The 18792-nt window shown below is 38.4% G+C and overlaps 1 protein-coding gene across 20 annotated transcripts in view; it reads left to right on the forward strand.

Moving 5' to 3' along the window:
• SFI1 (SFI1 centrin binding protein) overlaps window positions 1-18792 on the forward strand; it is a 103260-nt gene that overhangs the window by 25074 nt on the left and 59394 nt on the right. For 12 of the 20 annotated variants that reach the window (XR_003973132.1, XM_030335897.1, XM_030335877.1 and 9 more), the window contains 3 exons: window positions 368-439; window positions 9187-9297; window positions 13953-14047. Coding sequence is in view for 19 of the 20 variants with exons in the window: in XM_030335897.1 (XP_030191757.1) it covers window positions 368-439; window positions 9187-9297; window positions 13953-14047 (278 nt within the window). In the remaining variant the exon portion in view is untranslated. The remainder of the gene's footprint in view (window positions 1-367; window positions 440-9186; window positions 9298-13952; window positions 14048-18792) is intronic. The other 8 variants (XM_030335887.1, XM_030335895.1, XM_030335893.1 and 5 more) reach the window with 3 other exon arrangements.

An 18792-nucleotide genomic window follows, 5' to 3' on the forward strand; every position in this document is an offset into this window, starting at 1 on the left:
ACTTCCTTTTCCTCAACTCTGAAGTTTCATTGACAAAATACTTTGTATTGAAAATATTTTTTGAAAATAATCTGCTTGGGGTGCCTGGCTGGCTCAGTAGGTAGAGCATGCAACTCTTGATCTCAGGGTTGTGAATTCGAGCCCCACAGTGGAGGTAGAGACTACTTAAAAAAACTGCTTGATCTTGGTTTTATAAGTCTGTCCCATCCTATGCTCTATTTGCTACAAGATCAGCTATGATTCACCTTTTGACTCATGCTAGCATCTCTCCCCCTGGGACCTTAGTTTCCTTCTGCTTTCCAGAAAGTTGATAACATAAGTCAAATGGAGTTTTAAAATGTGTATATCCTTTCTTTGCTTCTTTCAGATGCGTGGCCAGAAAGTTCTTATATTTGTGGATTCGAGTAACTTTTGGAAGAGTATTTCCCTCTAAAGCCAGGTAGTATTAGCTCAGAACACCAAACTTCTCTGAGTTTGTTCTAGGTTTTATTTTATATTAAGCTCATGTGTAACCTTTGTTATGGCATGTGTTACATTCTTCTCCTGCTGCCCTCCAGTGTCCAGCAGGCATCTGATATAATGGTGACCTAGCAGAGAGTAGTTTGAATGCATGTGTGAAGCAATCGGAAATAAACCAAGATAGCTAAGACCCTCTGTGAAAAGGTATTCTGAGTATTTGCCCAGAAATAAGCAAGTTCCTTCAGGACACTGTTGAGACTGACCACATTGACATGATCTAGGACAGGACCTGGGGGAAAAGTTGCATTGGCAAGGGGAGTGAAATTTTAGTCAAGAGAATGTCCCTGTGCCGCACCTTCCCTCTGTATGGGCCACTGCCCCCTGCTACAGGTTTTGGTTAAAATTGCTTTAACTGCAGTACCCAGAATGGATTGCTAGGGGGAGCCACCAGCATCAGGGACACATGCAAGAGGTAGTGGGGTTGGAGAGAAGGGGCCAGTGTATGGTATATTTCAGAGGAAGAATTGGCAGCCGTTGAGATGTAAGCATTTTTTAAAAAAAAAACTGGAATGTTGTGGGTTCTTAACCTCTCTATTCTTCCCTTATCACAACCTTTCGTTTCATTTTTCTGACATTGTCACTTTACTAATATGAAACGTCATCCAAATTTTTTGATTCAAACTCCTTTAAGCAAATTTGGCCTGTGGGTGTTCTCTGAAATCTTTTTTTTTTTTTCACTTTTTTTATTTCACTTTCATTTTTGAAGGATATTTCACTCCATAGAGAAATCTAGGTTGCCAGTTTCCCCTCCAGCATTTTGAAGATATTTCATTGTCTTATGGCTTCCATTTGTAAGTTGTTAGTCTAATTATTGCTGTTTTGAAGATTCATTATCTTATTTTTCAAAGTTTTAATATGATATGCCTAGGTATGGATTCATTTTCTTAAAGTCTTAGCTCATGCTGACATAATATGTCACAGGGTTTTGGTTTTTTGCTTTGTTTTATGTACACATCTTCCTGGCATACTTTCTTTGTCCAAAGTCATGTTATTCTCCTTTTCCTTTCTCTTACAATCACTTGCATGAGATTTGACCTCAGATACTTTGTTGCTCTTTTTATTTTTCTTATTTTTTAATGTTTATTTTTGAGACCAAGAGAGTGAGAGAGAGCGAGAGACAGAGAGAGAGAGAGAGCGCATGAGAGTAGGAGAGGGCCAGAAAGGGGAGACAGAGAATCAGAAGCAGGCTCAGCACAATGAGCACAGAGCCTGGTGCAGGGCTTGAAACCAAGAGTCGGACGCTTAACTGACTGAGCCACCCAGGCGCCCCATTGCTTTTTTTATTTAAAAAAAAATTTTTTTTTAACGTTTACTTATTTTTGAGACAGAGAGAGACAGAGCATTAATGGGGGAGGGTCAGAGAGAGGGAGACACAGAATCTGAAACAGGCTCCAGGCTCTGAGCTGTCAGCACAGAGCTCAATGCGGGGCTCGAACTCACGGACCGCAAGATCATGACCTGAGCCGAAGTCGGACGCTTAACCGACTGAGCCACCCAGGCGCGCCCCCCCCCCCCCCGTTGCTTTTTATGTGGAATTAATCTCTCTGAACTTCTAGAGCGAGGCAAGGTCAGTTAACTTTCCTGATTTCACAGAGATGTCTCATTTGTAGTATTAAAAAAAATCATGCTGTCTTGCTCTATACGATATCCTGGTTCTGTTCTCCTAAAATACTTGGTCTGATCCTCTCTTTCCTCTTCTCGATTGTCCCTCTCCTCAATTTCTATTCTACTCCCCGCAGCTTTTTCTCAGTATGAAGCTCTGTCCTAAAAGGGAGCCTGGCATGTTGGGTCTGAGACTATAGGCACTGGACTGCTCCAGCTCTTTCGGTTCTTTCTACATGAGCCGTGGTAACTGAGGGGACAGAGTTCCTCTCAGGTTCAGCTGCTAGTCTCAAATTGGGCCTCTGCATTTTGCAGTGACTGCTTATTGGTGTTTGGAGGTTTTCCCATTCTCCAGCTCCTTAGATGCCATCCTCATTGTTCTTTCTTCCTCCTGTAGAAATATTAATACTATGCAGGTCTTTTGACTGTGGATGGTTTGTCCCTGTCTGCTTGCATTTTGGATTTATGGCGATACCTTGTCACCTGGTTTTGTTGTAACTGATACATGAATTTTTGGTTTTGCTACGTGGTTGCCATGTGTGTTTTACAGGGATTCAGAGACAGGAAAACTATGTTGCGCCCTCTACTATCTTCACCAAATTCTTTTCCTACTTAATTTTACTTTACTTAATATTTGACCCATATTTAACTGGAAACCTTTTTTTTCAAGTAATACTCATTTATATTCCAAATACTTGGGAAATGCTGATATATCAGTTAGAAATGCATTATAGGGCCCCTGGGTGTCTCAGTCTGTTAAACATCGGACTTCGGCTCAGGTCATGATCTCGCAGGTTGAGAATTTGATCCTGGAGTTGGGCTCTGTGCTGACAGCTCAGAGTGTGGACCCTACTTCAGATTCTGTGTCTCCCTCTCTCTCTGCCGCTCCCTCTACTCACGCTGTCTCTCCCTCTCTCTCTCAAAAAAATAAACATTAAAAAAAAGAAATGTATTTGATTCTAAATAAGAGAAACTCTGGCAATAGCTTTAACAAATTGGGATTTGCTTTTTCTCATAAGCAGTCTGGAGGATGGTGTTGGTTTAGCTGTTCAGTGATGCCATCAGAGACTCAGGCTTTTAGTACCTTTCAAGTTCACCATTCTTAATATATTGCCCCTTTGTTCTCAGAGATGACACTGCATAGTTGCAAAATGAGTGTTCTATTTTACACAGGAAGGAGTAAGGGAAGGGTGGTGTCAGCTAGATCTGTCTCTTACGCAGGAAAACAAAACTTTCCTGAAAGCCCTCAGCTGCATTCTGCTTCTGCCTCATTGGCCAGCAAAAAAGCTGACTACCTTTTGCTGCAAATCAGGCTGGGAAAGAAACCTTTCCAGCCTCTGCAGTTGGATGCCTGTGAGGAAGCAAAGGCTTGACTCTGGATGTTGGGTTAGCCAGTGACAGATGTTGGCCATACTGCTTTGAAATGATCACATTATTATACTCTTTACTTTCTTTGCTCTTGAATAGTAAGGGTATGGAGGAAAGAATACTGGACTGGAATTGGGGAGACCCAAGTTTTGGTCCTAGCCCAGATCCTAGGTAATTGTTTGGTCTAGGATAAATTATGGCTCTGGGCCTTCTCAAATTGTAAAAAGAGAGAGTGAGAATGCTATTTGTTGTCTAAGCATCTATCAGAGTTAGTATTCTGATACTGTGTATCCATTGACTTAGAAATTTGTGATTTTTTTTTTTTCAAGTTGTAATCTCTCTTTAAATCAAGTGGGTTATTATTTGGGGGAAAATTTTACATACTGATCTTTGCTTTTTTTGTTATTGTTTTGGTCTTTTTCCATGTTATTTATTCCTCACTTTTAGGAATATTAGAGAATTATTTCATACCAGAAAATGCAGAATAATGCCTTTATATTCTTGGAAATTTTTTTAACTTTTATAAACTGGCATTTTTTGTCATTAATAAACTGAATCAAAATGATCATTGAATTAGTAGGGTGAAAATAATGCAGTATATGTCCATTTATAAGGTAGTCATAAATATGAGGTAGTTAGCTATTTTTCTGAAGAGGAGATCTAAATAAAAATTTTTGGCTAACTTGGGAAGTAGGTAAAATGCTCTTGTCTATTTATAGTATTTATTTTCTAAGTTTATTTATTTATTTTGAGAGAGAACAAGTGGGTGAGGAGCAGAGAGAGAGGGAGAGAGAGAGAATCTCAAGCAGGTACTGCAGTGTCAGTGCAGAGCCCAACACAGGGCTTGAAGTCACAAACTGTGAGATCATGACCTGAGCCAAAACCGAGTTGGACACTTAACCAACTGAGCCACCCCAGCACCCCTATTGTATTTATTTATTTTTATTTACAATATTTAATTCATCAATATTTCTTTCTCATTCTTAGCTAATGGCCTTGCTTCCTATTTTCTTGATAGAAACAACAGAAGAGACTTGCACAAGCTCCCTCCACCACATCCACCCACTCACCGTGAGCATCTATCACCATGCAACTTGCTTTCCCTACTGTTAGGCCAGTGACCTGTCCTTGCTCTCATCTGCGGCAAAATTTTTGGCTTCTGCATTCGGTTGCCTTTGTGCCTATTCAAGGCCATCACCCTAGCAATTTTTTTTTCTCTTTTCTGCATTATCAATGTTTTTCTCTCTACTGGATCATTTGCACCAGCATATAATACCCTTTATTTCTCTTATCCTGAAAAAAATAAAATCTCTTTGGCTGTAGGTCCTCATGCAGCTAGCACTCTGTATCTTTGCTCCCCTTTACATCAACTCCCCTGGCCAGACTCGGTGTGTCCAACATGTCTTGTAATCTACCCTTAAATCTATCCCACTAGGCTTTAGATTCTACTCCTCCACCAAAACTATATTTGTTAAGGTCATTGCATTTGCCAAAATTAGTGGTAAATTCTGAAACTTCCTCTTACTTGGCCTACCAGGAAGCGAGACAGTCTGTCATTCCCTTCTCTGAGAAGCCCTTTCTTCTTGCACCTTCCAGGTTACCATCCTCTCATGGTTTCCCTTTTCCCTCTTTGACTGCTCCATCTTTCTTTTGTGGATTCCTCCTCACCTAAATACCCAGTGCCACATCTTTGTGCTGCTTCTGTGTACCTCACAATCGTGATAATCTCATCAACTCTCAGGATGATTCCCAAATATATACACCCCGCCCAGACCTCTCTCTTGTCCAGATGCTATGTATGTGACAATTCCACTGTGTGTCTAATAGATGTCACAACTTAACTGTGTCCAAACCTGAAATCTAGAGCATCCCCACAAACCTCTCTGCTGAGCCTTCTCCCTCTCCGTTAATGGAAACTCCCATATTTCCAGGGACTTGGGTCAGAAACCCGGGAGTCACCTTTGACATCTCTCTCTCATACCCCAGTTTACAATGCCAAATGCCCAAATTGTGTTGACATAACTTTCAAGATATATTCAGACTCCACCTCTCTTCAGCACTTCCAGTACCACCCTGGTCCAAGCCATCATCATGTCTCCCCCTGAATGACTGCAGTAACTTCACTGGTCTCCTATTTCCAGCCCTAGCCCCAGTCCGTCTTTTCACAACTGGTATTCTGAGTAAATCAAGTCATGTCCCTCCTCTGCTCAGATGGCTTCCCTTCTGGCCAAGAGTAAAAGCCATAGTCCTTATGGTGCCCTATAAAGCCAATTGACTTTTTTGTTATCTATCTATGGATTTTTTAAAAATTTCTGCTGTCGTATTTAAAATTCCCAACATCTCTTTTTTGTTCTCTGAATATTCCTTTTTTTTTAAAGAAATAGCATCCTGTAGGTTCATAATCTTTTGAAGTTAATGTAGCTATTTGTTTTTAGGATTTTTGCTTATATTGTCTGTTTCTTCTGAGCCCTTTTTTTCTCTGTGCTTTTGGTCATTGTCTGATATTAGAGCCTTTCCTCAAATATCAAAACGTCCTTTCATTGTCTATTCATATTTAAGAGTTAGGCACTAAAATGCTAATTTTGGAATCCTTTCTATGTATGCATAAGGACTTATAAACTGAAGGCTTCACTTTAGGCTTTTGAGGTAGAGACTGGACAGTTTCACTGAGGAACCTTCAGCTGTCACTATCCAGAAGCCTTTTCTGTTAGGTGGTTGATCATGTTCCCCAGAGGAGAGGAATCCTCCAAATTCTTTCTGGGCTGGAGTGGCTTGGAGGTGGGTGGTAGTGATTATACACTTGGAATGTGGATCTCACTGTTGAGTATGTGGACTCTCCATTTAAGACCCTCTCCAGATCTCTGCTGATATTCTGCAGTCCAGTGTTCCTCTGTTGAGCTTCTCCAGAGATAAACCCAAGTCTCTGCTTGGGTGAATAAAAGGATGGAGGGGCCTAATTGCTGCTTATGCCCAGGCTTGCAAACAACCCTGTGTTTTCATCTCCACCCAGGGCTCCCTCATTCCTGATGCCTCATGTTCCCATGCCTCTCTGAGGTCTGTGCCACCAGCTGGTTGCTTCTTGACTCCCACAGGACAAGATACTTAGTACTCTCTTGGCTTTCTCTGATATGGTATGATATGTTGATTCAGTTCTCTGATATGGTGATTCAGTTGCCTGCGCTGTCATTTAAAATTTGTTGACATCTTGGGGCGCCTGGGTGGCTCAGTCGGTTGAGCGTCTGACATCGGCTCAGGTCACGATCTCATGGTTTGTGGGTTCGAGCCCCGCGTCGGGCTCTGGGCTGATGGCTCAGAGCCTGGAGCCTGCTTCCGATTCTGAGTCTCCCTCTCTCTCTGCCCCTCCCCCATTCATGCTCTGTCTCTCTCTGTCTCAGAAATGAATAAACATTAAAAAATAAAAATAAAAAAAAAATTTGTTGACATCTCTAATCTATCATTGTTGCTCCTATTCTCTTTGTCTTTGTGAGTTTACACCTTTTGAAATGTATGTGCTGTTATTTTAGTGGGGTTTAGGAAGAGAAGGAGGTTGATGGATAGTAGTAGATGATGGAAGGAAGTACATGTGCACATGGAAGTGGTTCTTTTCCATGAAATTTTTTAAAAATTGTGATCAAAGTTGTTGTTTAAAAATTCTTCAGGGGCACCTGGGTGGCTCAGTCAGTTAAGCGATCGACTCTTGATTTCAGCTCAGGTGATAATCTCACCGTTTGTGAGACTAAGCCTTGCATCAGGCTCTGTGCTGTGAGCTTGGGATTCTTTCTCTGCCCTTCCCCCAGTCATGCTTTCTTTCTCTCAAAATAAACAAACATTAAAAAAAATTTTTTTTTAACTATAGACACATGTAATAGGAAACACTAGTCTTCTATAATCTTCCTGAGAGAAAACCACTGGTAATAGTTTGGTATTGTGGAGATGTTTTCAGGCTTTTAATATGTATAATATAATTATTTTTATGTATGCAGAGTACATGCATATAGATGTATATGTTTTTATGTATGTCTACAAATATGTATGTGTGTGCATACATTATATATGTGTAAATATATACAAATTTGTATGCATTCTAACATAGGAGTAGTGGAAATACAAAAAAAAAGTAACTTTAGAGGTGCCTGAGTGGCTCAGTCGGTTAAGTGTCCGATTTTGGTTTGGGTCAGGATCTCATGGTTTGTGAGTTCAAGCCCCACATTGGGCTCTCTGGTGTCAGTGCAGAGCCTGCTCCTGATCCTCTGTCTCCTTCTCTCTCTGCCCCTCCCCCATTTGTTCATGCTGTCTCTCAAAAATAAATAAACATGAAAAAAATTAACTTTAGAAAATGGTGTCATACATACTATGAGGTAGCTTTATTTTTTCACCTAACCACTTCTCTGGAACATCTCATTTCAGTATCTTTAGCTCCACTTCACAAAAAATGACTAGGTGAAGTTAGTTGAATTTAACCTATCCATCCCTTTGAGGGACATTTGTTGACTTTTATCCTCTTTTATTATGAACAAGAGCGAAGTGAATTTCCCTATGAATATTTTTGCTAGCTAGTTTTTTAAAAACTGTGAGTGGTGAGGAGGAAGCACATGTTAATAAGCTGCAGAACTATGAAAAGAAATTCAAAGTGACTGACAGGCACAGAGTTTTTGAATTATCAGTCACCTCCACAGTGCCTGTTAGCATCAACACAATCTGCCATTGCTCTTGTTTTCTTTCTTATTACCTTTGTCCCCTCTTTATTGCCTCTACATATCTTCTGCTGTGTTTATAACTCTCCTGGACAGATTTCAGTGAAACTAGTATGCTCTGTTCTTATTAAGTACTAGGAATAACATTAAGTATTTGCTTATTTTATAACTTTTAATCTCCTCTATACATAAATGTGAAGTGTAGTTACTACTTTAAAAATATTTTTTAGGGCCACCTGGGTGGCTCAGTTGAGCATCTGACTTTGGCTTAGGTCATGATCTTGTGGTTTGTGAGTTTGAGCCCCACATAGGGCTCGCTGCTGACAGAGCCCGCTTTGGATCATCTGTCCTGCTCTCTTTGCCCCTCCCCTGGTTGTGCTCTCCCCAAAATAAATAAATATTAAAAAAATAATAAGAAGAAAAACATTTTTTTAGTCTGATGAAGAAAAAAATGAAGAATAATTTTCAACTCATGGTATTTGAAAAGTCAGATTTTTATTTTACTTTAACCTCCTCAATTGGTAAGATCTGTAGTATAACATTTTTAGCTTTTTTCCTAGTTTAAGTACTTTTTTTCCCTAGTTTAAATACTTCTAATACTTTATTTTTTTTTTTTTTTCAACGTTTATTTATTTTTGGGACAGAGAGAGACAGAGCATGAACGGGGGAGGGGCAGAGAGAGAGGGAGACACAGAATCGGAAACAGGCTCCAGGCTCTGAGCCATCAGCCCAGAGCCTGACGCGGGGCTCGAACTCACGGACCGCGAGATCGTGACCTGGTTGAAGTCGGACGCTTAACCGGCTGCGCCACCCAGGCGCCATCCTAGTTTAAATACTTCTAAATATTTGATCTGAAAATATGTTTTTATTCTATTCTGGTGTTATCAAATAATGAGCCATGCTTTTCTATGAGAATGTAACAGCAATATGAAACTAATTTGGGAACAAATACCAGCTCCCACATCATCATGGATTTTTCTCTGATTTTTGTTCATTGCCAAAGGTGTTACTATGAGCAGAGAATACTACGGAAGGTCTTTGAAGAATGGAAAGAAGAGTGGTGGGTTTTCCAGCGAGAGTGGAAACTCTGTGTTCGAGCAGACTGCCACTATAGGTCAGGTTTCATGTTATATTACTTTAATTTTGCTGATTCACATTATGAAATAGTTATCTGTTGGCATATTTCTGGTCAAAAGGAGAAAGTTTTTTTGTCCCCCAGTTTTATTGAGATATAACTGACATATAACTATGAGTTTCAGGTATACAGCATAGAGGTTTGACTTACATATATTGTGAAATGATTACCACAATAAGTGTAGTTAACATCCATTGTCTCATAAAGATACAATAAAAAGAAATGGAAAAAAAAAGAAACAAGCTTTTTTTAGTTATAATGAAAAGTCTTAGGATTTATTCTCTTAACTTTTACATATATCATACAGTAGTGGTAACTATAGTTATCATGTTGTACCTTTCATCCTCAGGACTTACCTATTTTATAATTGGAAGTTTGTACCTTTTGACTACTTTCCTCCAATTCCTTCTCCCCCTACTCTCCCACCCCCACCTCTGGTAACCACAAATCTGATCTTTTTCTATGAGTTTTTTTGGTTCGTTTTTAGATTCCACAGGTGAGTGAGATCATACAGTATTTATCTTTGTCTGACTTAATCATTCAATATAATGCCCTTAAGGTTCATCCATGTTGTCACAAATGGCAAAATTTCTTTGTTTTTTATTCCATTGTATATATAGACCACAACTTTATCCATTCATCCATCATGGACAATTAGGTGGTTTCCATATCTTAGCTATTGTAAATAATACTGCTATGAACATGAGGGTGAAAATACCTTTGCAAGTTAGTGTTTTTGTTTACATTAGATATATTCCCAGAAGTGAAATTGCTGGATCATATGGTAGTTCTACTTTTAATTTTTAAGGATCCTCCATATTGTTTTTCATAGTGGCTGTAGCAATTTACAGTCTCCACATTCACACCAGCATTTGTTATCTTTTGTCTTTTTGATAATGGTCATTCTAATAAGTATGAGGTGATAGCTCATTGTGGTTTTTCATTTCCCTGATGACTAGTGATGTTGAGCATCTTTTCATGAACCTGTTGACCTTACATAGACCTTCTTTGGAAAAATGTCTATTCAGGATCTTTGCCTATTTTTTTTAAAATGGGCTCCATGCCCAGCGTAGGCCTTTGACTCATGACTTCAAGATCAAGAGTTGCAGGCTCTACCAACTGAGCCAGCCAGGTACCCCTTTGCCTATTTTTAAGTTAGATTATTTGGGGGGTTTGCTCTTAAGTTGTATAAGTTCTGTATATATTTTGGATATTAACCCTTTATCAGAATTATGGTTTGCAAGTATTTTTTCCCATTCCACAGGTTATCTTTTTCACTTTCTTGATTGTTTCTTTTGCTGTATAGAAGTTTTTTAGTTTGATGTAGTCCTACTTGTTTATGTTTATTTCATTGCTTGTGCTTTAGGTGTCATACCAAAAAAATCATTTCTAAGATGTGAAGGTGCTTTTTCCCTATATTTTCCTTTAGAAATTTCATGGTTTCAGATCTTATATTTAAGTCTTTAATCCACTGCAAGTTAATTTTTTGCGAGTGGTTTAAGATATGTGTCTGGTATCATTCCTTTACATGTGAATATCCAGTTTTCCCAACACCATTTATTGAAGAGATTGTCTTTTCTCCACCGAGTAGTCTTGGCTCCTTTTTCAAATATTAGTTGACCATATATACTTGGGTTTATTTCTGGGCTTTTGATTCTGTTCCATTGGTCTGTTTGTTTTCATGCCAGTACCATATGCTTTGATTACTATAGCTTTACAACATAGCTTTAAATCAGGAAGTGTGATGCCTCCTGCTTTGTTCTTCTTTCTCAGAATTGCTTTGGATATGTGGAGTCTTTTGTGATTCCATAGAAATTTTAGGATTGTTCTGCTTCTGTAGAAAATGCCATTGGAATCTTGATAGGCTTACATTGAATCTGTAGATGGCTTTTGGTAGTATTACTTTAATAATTTTAATAATATTTTATTAGTTAACACTTAATTACATAATTAATTAAATTACATAATGTAATATAATTTTAATAATATTAATTCTTTTAATCCACGAATGGAATGGATACCTTTACATTTCTCTTTTTTAATGTTTATTATTTTGAGAGAGAGAGTGTGCACATGTGTATTCACACAAAGGGGAGAGGTAGAGAGAGAAGGAGGGAGAGAGTCCCAAGTAGGCTCTGCATTGTCAGTGCAGAGCCCTACATGGGGTTCAGTCTCACGAACTGTGAGATTTTCACCTGAGCCAAAATCAAGAGTCAGACACTTAACTGACTGAGTTACCCAGGTGTCCCTACCTTTCCATTTCTTTGTGTCTTTTTTGATTTCTTTTGTCAATGTTTTGTAGTTTTCAGAATAGAGATCTGTCATTTCCTTGCTTAAATTTATTACAAAGTATTTTATTGTTTTTGATGTATTGTAAGTGGAATTGATTTATTTCTTTTTTAGATAATTCACTGTTAGTGTACAGAAATGCTACTGATGTGTGTGTTGATCTTGTATTCTGCAAAGTTTAATGAATGTATTTATTAAATATAATAGTTTTGAGGCCGAGTCTCTAGGATTTTCTATGTATAAAATACATAGAAACTGCAAATAGGCAGTTTTACTGCTTCCTTTCCAATTCTGATGCCTTTTACTTTTTCTTGACTGCTTGCTCTGACTAGGACTTCCAGTACTATGTTGAATAGGAGTGGTGAGAGTGGACACTTTTGTCTTGTTCCTCATCTTAGGGGAAAAGCTCTCAGGCTTTCTCCATTGGGTATGATGTTAACTGTGGACTTGTCATGTATGGCCTTCATTATATTGAGATATGTTTGGTCTATGCCTAATTTGTTAAATGTCTTTATGATGAGTGGTTGTTGAATTTTGTCAAATGCTTTTTCTGTGTCTACTGAGATGATCCTATAATTCTTTTCTTTTATTCTGTTAATGTGATATATCACATTGATTTGGAGAAAAGTTTTGAATCATATTCTGTTTTGCTTCAAAATATTTTTAGAGTAAGTAAGATCAAATTCCTAAATTAAACCCAAGCACATGTGCATGTGGGCACACACACACACAGACACCTTTTTAATGTAAGTTACCATTATGTGTTGGTAATGTTCATGATTTCAATAGTGTTTTCTCACTGACACTTCTGTATAATTTCTAATTCTGAGAGTATTCTGTTTTTTAAACTAATAAGTTGATTTAATTTTTATTGATTATGGGAGAAAATATATGCCCAATAGCAGACAGTAAAAAAATAGAAATGGGAAGGAAAAAAAAACTCTAAATCTTGATGTTGGTCAAGGGATAAGTAGAGGAAAATGTAAAAATGGGAATTATATTAAATACACATTTTTATACTTGTTTAATTTATTTTTTTTAATGTTTATTTAGTTTTGAGAGAGAGAGCACGAGTGGGGAAGGGGTAGAGAGAGAAGGAGACACAGAATCTGAAGCATGCTTCAGGCTCCAAGCTGTCAGCACAGAGCCAGATGCAGGGCCCAAACTCACAAAGGTCATGACCTGAACTGAAGTCAGACACTCAACCAACTGAGCCACCTAGGCACCCTTTTTATTATACCTTTTCTAATAAAAGATTAATGTACCTTATACATCATACCTTCTTAAAATAGTATTCACTCTCATAATCTTCTTTATTTAGGTTCTTTGGGTCAGAGTTTCTGATTTATAGATATTTCAGATAAAATATAGACAATGTTGAATCATTCTAATAAGGTGGTAGAGTATGAAATCAAGTCTTAGTCGGGGCGCCTGGGTGGCTCAGTCGGTTAAGTGTCCAACTCTTGGTTTCAGCTCAGATCGTGAACTCAAGGTTTTGTGAGTTCAAGCCCCACGTTGAGCTCTGTGCTGACAGCACAGAGCCTGCTTGGGATTTTCTCTCTCTCTCTCTCTCTCTCTCTCTCTCTCTCTCTCTCTGCGCCCCTCCCTGCTCATGCTGTCTCTGTCTCTCTCAAAAAAATAAATAAATAAACTTTAAAAAAAATCAAATCTTAGGACATGAGATAGTGAAAATATGGAAGGGCTGATAGTCTTTCTTTTTAAAAAAAAAATGTTTATTCATTTTGAGAGAGAGCAGGCATGAGCAGGAAAAGGGCAGAGAGAGAAGAAGAGAGGGAATCCCAAGGAGGCTCCGAGCTGTCAGTGCAGAGCCCTATGTGGGACTCAGTCTCCTGAATTGTGAGATCATGACCTGAACCAAAATCAAGAGTCAGAGACCCCCAAATGAGCCACCCAGGTGTCCCAGGACTGACAGTCTTAATGGGTACAGTGTATGTCTTGAGAAGGAAAAGACAAAGGAAAAGTGTCATTGACCATGTTTTAGTGCAGAGGAAAGGTGTAATGTTTTATATAATGTGGATGATTAAGGTGATAATATTACTGTCATTCACAGCTTTGTGAATGCTGAAGGTGAAGTTATTCTTGGATAATTCCAGCCTATTTTTCCTTAATGATTCTATGTGGTGAGGAGAATGACTCTGCATTAAGGAGAATAGGTTTCACTTTGATTGTGGGAAATGAGATTTTTAGCTTAAGAGATAGGTAAGACTTTTTTATATCAGAATCATCCATGTTAATATCTCCTGAGTACAGAACGGATTTGGTATATTGAGTTAGGAGTTTTTTTGGTTTAAAGAAATACCATTTGCTTTTTTTCACCTCCTCAGATATTACTTGTACAATCTGATGTTCCAGACCTGGAGGACCTATGTGCATCAGCAGCAAGAGATGAGGAACAAGTACATGAGAGCTGAGAATCATGGTGAGAAAAGGAAGTACATGTCTAAAAAAATTCCTTCATTTATTTGATTTTTTTTAATGAAGACTTAATTTTTTAGAGCAGTTTTAGTTAGGTTCATAACAAAATTGAGAGGAAGATTACCCAGTGATTACCCATTTATCCCCTTCCTCCCATATGCATAGTCTCTCCCACTATCATCATCACTCACCAGAGTGGTACATTTGTTACAATGAATCTGCATCCACACATCGTTATCACTCAAAGTCCATAGACCTCAGGGTTCACTCTTGGTGTTACACATTCTATGGACATGTATCTCATTACGGCATCAAACAGAATATTGTCACTGGTCTGAAAATCTTCTGTGCTCTGCCTGTTTAGTTCATTTCCTCCCCCTTGCAACTTTTAACTGTCTTCATAGTTTTGCCTCTTCCAAAATGTCATATAATTGAAATCATCTAGTATGGATGTAGCCTTTTCAGATTGGCTTCTTTTACTTGGTAATATGCACTTAAGGTTCCTCCATATCTTTTATGTCTTGATAGCTCATTTCTTTTTAGTGCTGAATAATATTCCAATGTCTGGATGTACCACAATTTATCCATTTCTAAGAAGGACATCCTGGTTGCTTCCAAAGTTTGGCAATTATGAATAAAGCTTCTGTAAATCTCCATGTGCAAGTTTTTGTGTAGATATAAGTTTTCAACTCCGTTGGGTAAATACTAAGGATTGCAGTTGCTGATCATATGGTAAGAGTATGTTTAATTTTGTAAGAAACTGCCAAACTGTCTTCCAGAGTGTCTGTACTGTTTTGCATTCCCACCAGCAATGAATGAGAATATCTCTTGTTCCACATCCTCACCAGCATTTGGTGTTGTCAGTGTTTTGGATTTTGGCCGTTCTAATAGGTTCGTGTAGTGGTATCTTGTTTTAATTTGTATTCCCTGATGACATATGATGTGGAACATCTTTTCATATGCTTATTTGACATTTGTGTATTTTTGCTGAGGTATCTGTTAAGGTCTTTCGCCCATTATTAAAATTGGATTGTTTGTTTTCTTGTTGAGTTTTAAGAGTTCGTTGTATATTTGGGATAACAATTTTTTTTTTATCAGATGTGTCGTTTGCAAATATTTTCTCCCAGTCTGTGACTTGTTTCCTCATTCTCTTTACATTGTCTTTTGCAAAGCAAAAATTTTTAATTTTAATGAAGTCCAGCTCATCAAATTTTTCTTTCATGGAAGATGCTTTTAGTGTTGTATCATACCCAAGGTTATCTGAGATTTCTCCTATGTTATTGTCTAGGGGTTTTCTAGTTTTGTGTTTTACATTTAGGTCTGTAGTCCACTTTGAGTTACTGTTTATGAAGAATGTAAGGTCTGTGTCTAGATTCTTTTTTTGTTTTTTGGTTTTTTTGCATTTTTAAATCGAATTTTTTCCGCACCATTTGTTGAAAAGACTGTCTTTACTCCATTGTAATGCCCTGCTACTTTGTCAAAGATAAGTTGGCTGTATTTACATGGGTCTGTTTCTGGACCTTCTGTTCCATTGAAGTATTTGTCAGTTCTTTTACCAATATCACTTTGTTTTGACTACTGTAACTTTATAGTTAAGTCTTGAAGTCAGGTAGTGTCATTCCTCCAACTTTATTCTTCTTCTTTAATATTGTGTTGGCTATTCTAGGTCTTTTGCCACCTATAAACTTTAGAATCTGTTGATTTTGGTTGGAATTGCACTGAGTATGTAGATCAAGTTGGGAAGATCTGACATCTTGACAATATTGAGTCTCCCTATCCATGATAATGGGATATCCCTCCATTTATTTAGTTCATTGATTTCGTTCATCAGAGTTTTTCAGTTTTCCTCACACTGACATTGTATATATTTTGTTAGATTTATACCTATTTCATTTTTTGGGGTGCTAATGTAGATTCTATGGGATTTTCTATGTAGATAGTTAAGCCGTTTGTGAACAGAGACCGTTTTATTCCTTCCTTTCCAAATTATTTTTATTACACTGGCTAGAGCTTCCAGTAAGACATGAAATAGGAGTGGTGAGAGTGGACACCCTTGCCTTGTTCCTGATTTTAAGGGAAAAGCATTCAGTCTTTAACCATTAAATATGACGTTAGCTGTAGGGGTTTTTTTTGGTAGATGTCCTTTATCAATTAAGGAAGTTATTTTTTATTCCTAGTTTTCTGAACACTTTTATCATTAAGAGGTATTGAATTTTGTTGGATGATTTTTCTGTATCTATTGAGATGATTCACGCTTTTCTTTTTTAGTCCTTTAATATGGTGAAACACATAGAGCAATTTTCTAATTTTGAACCATTCTTACATTCCTGAGATTAATGCCATTCTTTATATATTCCTGGGTTCAGTTTACCAACTGTTTTATTGAAGATTTTTACATCATGTTCATGATGATATTGGTCTATAGTTTTCTCTTGTTGTAATGTCTTTGTCTGGTTTTAGTTAAGTGGTAATCCTGGCCTCATAAAATGAGTTGGGAAGTGTTTCCTTGTCTTCTATTTTCTAAAAAGGATTTGTAGAATTGGTATTATTTCTTCCTTCAATATTTGGTAAAATTCTTTAGTGAACTCATCCGGGCCTGGAGTTTTCCTTGTTGGAGAATTTTGAAGTTTGAATTCAAGTTTTTGAGTAGATGGAAGACTATTTAGGTTACCTATGAAGCAGTTTTGGTAATTTGTCTTTCAAGGAATTAGTCCATTTTAAATATGTTGTTTAATTTATGGCATAGAGTCATTTGAAGTACTCCATTATTATAATGTTAATGTCTGCAGGGTCTGTAGTGATAGCTCCTCTCTCATTCCTAATATTGATCATTTATATCTTTAACCTTTTATTCTTGGTTAGTGTGACTAGAGCTTTATCAGTTTTATCCGTCTTTCAAATAACCAGCTTTTACATTCATTCTGTTTTTCTGTTTTCAAGTTCCTTGATTTCTGCTCCTGTCTTTATTATTACCTCACTTCTGTAAGGTTTGGTTTCAATTTGCTTCCCCCCCCCCCCCCCCCCCCAGTTTCTTAAGATGTAAGCTGAGATTACTGATTTGAGGCTTTTCCTTTTTTCTAACACAAGCATTTATGGTAATAAAGCTTCCCTTAAGCATCGTTTTAACTGCACCCCCCCCCCCCCGATTTTAACATTTGCAGTTCTGTTTTCATTCAATGAGAAATGTTTTCTAACTTCTGTGATGACTTCCTTTTTGACCCACAAGTTATCTAAAAGTGGGTTTAGTCCTATATTGGAGATTTTCTAATACCTTTCTGTATTTATAGAGATAGTTAAAAATAGGAGAGGAGTTAAGATGGCGGAGTAGTATGGGGACCCTGAGCTTGTCTCATCCCTGAAATGCAGCTAGATCAGCATCAAGCCATTTTGAACACCTAGGAAATTGATCTGAGGATTAATGCAACAATCTGCATGATTTGAGCCAGAGAACTTGGCAGGTATGCAGTGTGGAGAAGTGAATTGGGGGAGAGAAAAGCCATGGGGCTGCTGAGGGTTGAGAGCCATTTTGACGGAGAGAGGACAGAGAAAGAGAAAGGAGGAAAGTGTAGTGTATCAAGATCACACACAAAAAAGCACTCTACCCTAAAGTAGCTGGAGAGAGAGAAAGGGTGAGAACACTCACGGGGGACTGGACAAGAAATCTGTTCCCCAAAACCATTGATGAAGAGAAAGGAGAGGGTTTCAATATCTCCAGGATTCTATAAACAGTCGAGCACAGAGTTTGAAGTTTCAGAGCTCCAGTGAGGAAGATGGGCCAATCCCCAGGAGGAGGCAGTGTGATCTGAGGGGTCCATGTGCCACATGGAGAAAAGTAGTTCCCCTACTTGGAAAGCATTTGGTAGAGGCTATATAGCCTTCCCTGTGGGCAAAAATCCAGCAGACCCCAGAGAGCTGTAAAGCTTACTGATATTGGAACAAAAACACCAGAGTGCGGCAAGACCTGGTGGTGGCTGTGTGTTGTTATTTACTATAAACTCTGAGTCTCTGCCACCATCCAATCATGCAAACGTTTTCTGGGGCAAGTCAATACCTGGCCATTGCTCCACGAGACACTCCCCCAGAGAATCACCGTGGGTCCAAGCCATGGGGTCTCTGAAGTATGGGATTTTGAAACACATCCCCATTTGAGATAAAACTCTGAAGGGAGGTGCCACCTGGCTGGCAGACAGCTTGGACACAGACAGGGTAAAGGAGGGGGGAAGACAGATGCCTGAGACAAAGGAGAAGTGCTTGATCATGTGTTTGTGAGGGCACGAAATTCCTGCACCAGAGACTAGAGAGCTGGGTGAAGCCATTTTCACCTCTAGCACACACACAGATCAATCCCAGTGAGCTAAGCAGCACCACCAAGTGGAGAACAGAGCCATCATGCCAAGCCCCACCCACTTGTGCCCTCCAGGCACATCCCCCAGAATAGGAGCACAAATCCCTTCCACCTTCTTAATCTAGGAACTATAATGTGCAGAGTTTCAATTCTAGGGGAAACTGGATGTAATTTCATCCAGATTTCATTCTGTTGGCTTGTTCGTTTTTGTTGCTTCTGTTTCTGCTTATGTTGTTTGCTTTTTTCTTTCTCTTTCTTGGATACAGAAAGAGCAAATTAATTTTTTGGTTTTTTATTCTAGTTTATTTTACTCCATTTTATTTAAAAATTTATTGGGGCGCCTGGGTGGCTCAGTCGGTTAAGCGTCCGACTTCAGCTCAGGTCACGATCTCACGGTCCGTGAG

The sequence above is a fragment of the Lynx canadensis genome, chromosome D3, assembly GCF_007474595.2.
Source record: "Lynx canadensis isolate LIC74 chromosome D3, mLynCan4.pri.v2, whole genome shotgun sequence".
NCBI lineage: Eukaryota > Metazoa > Chordata > Mammalia > Carnivora > Felidae > Lynx > Lynx canadensis.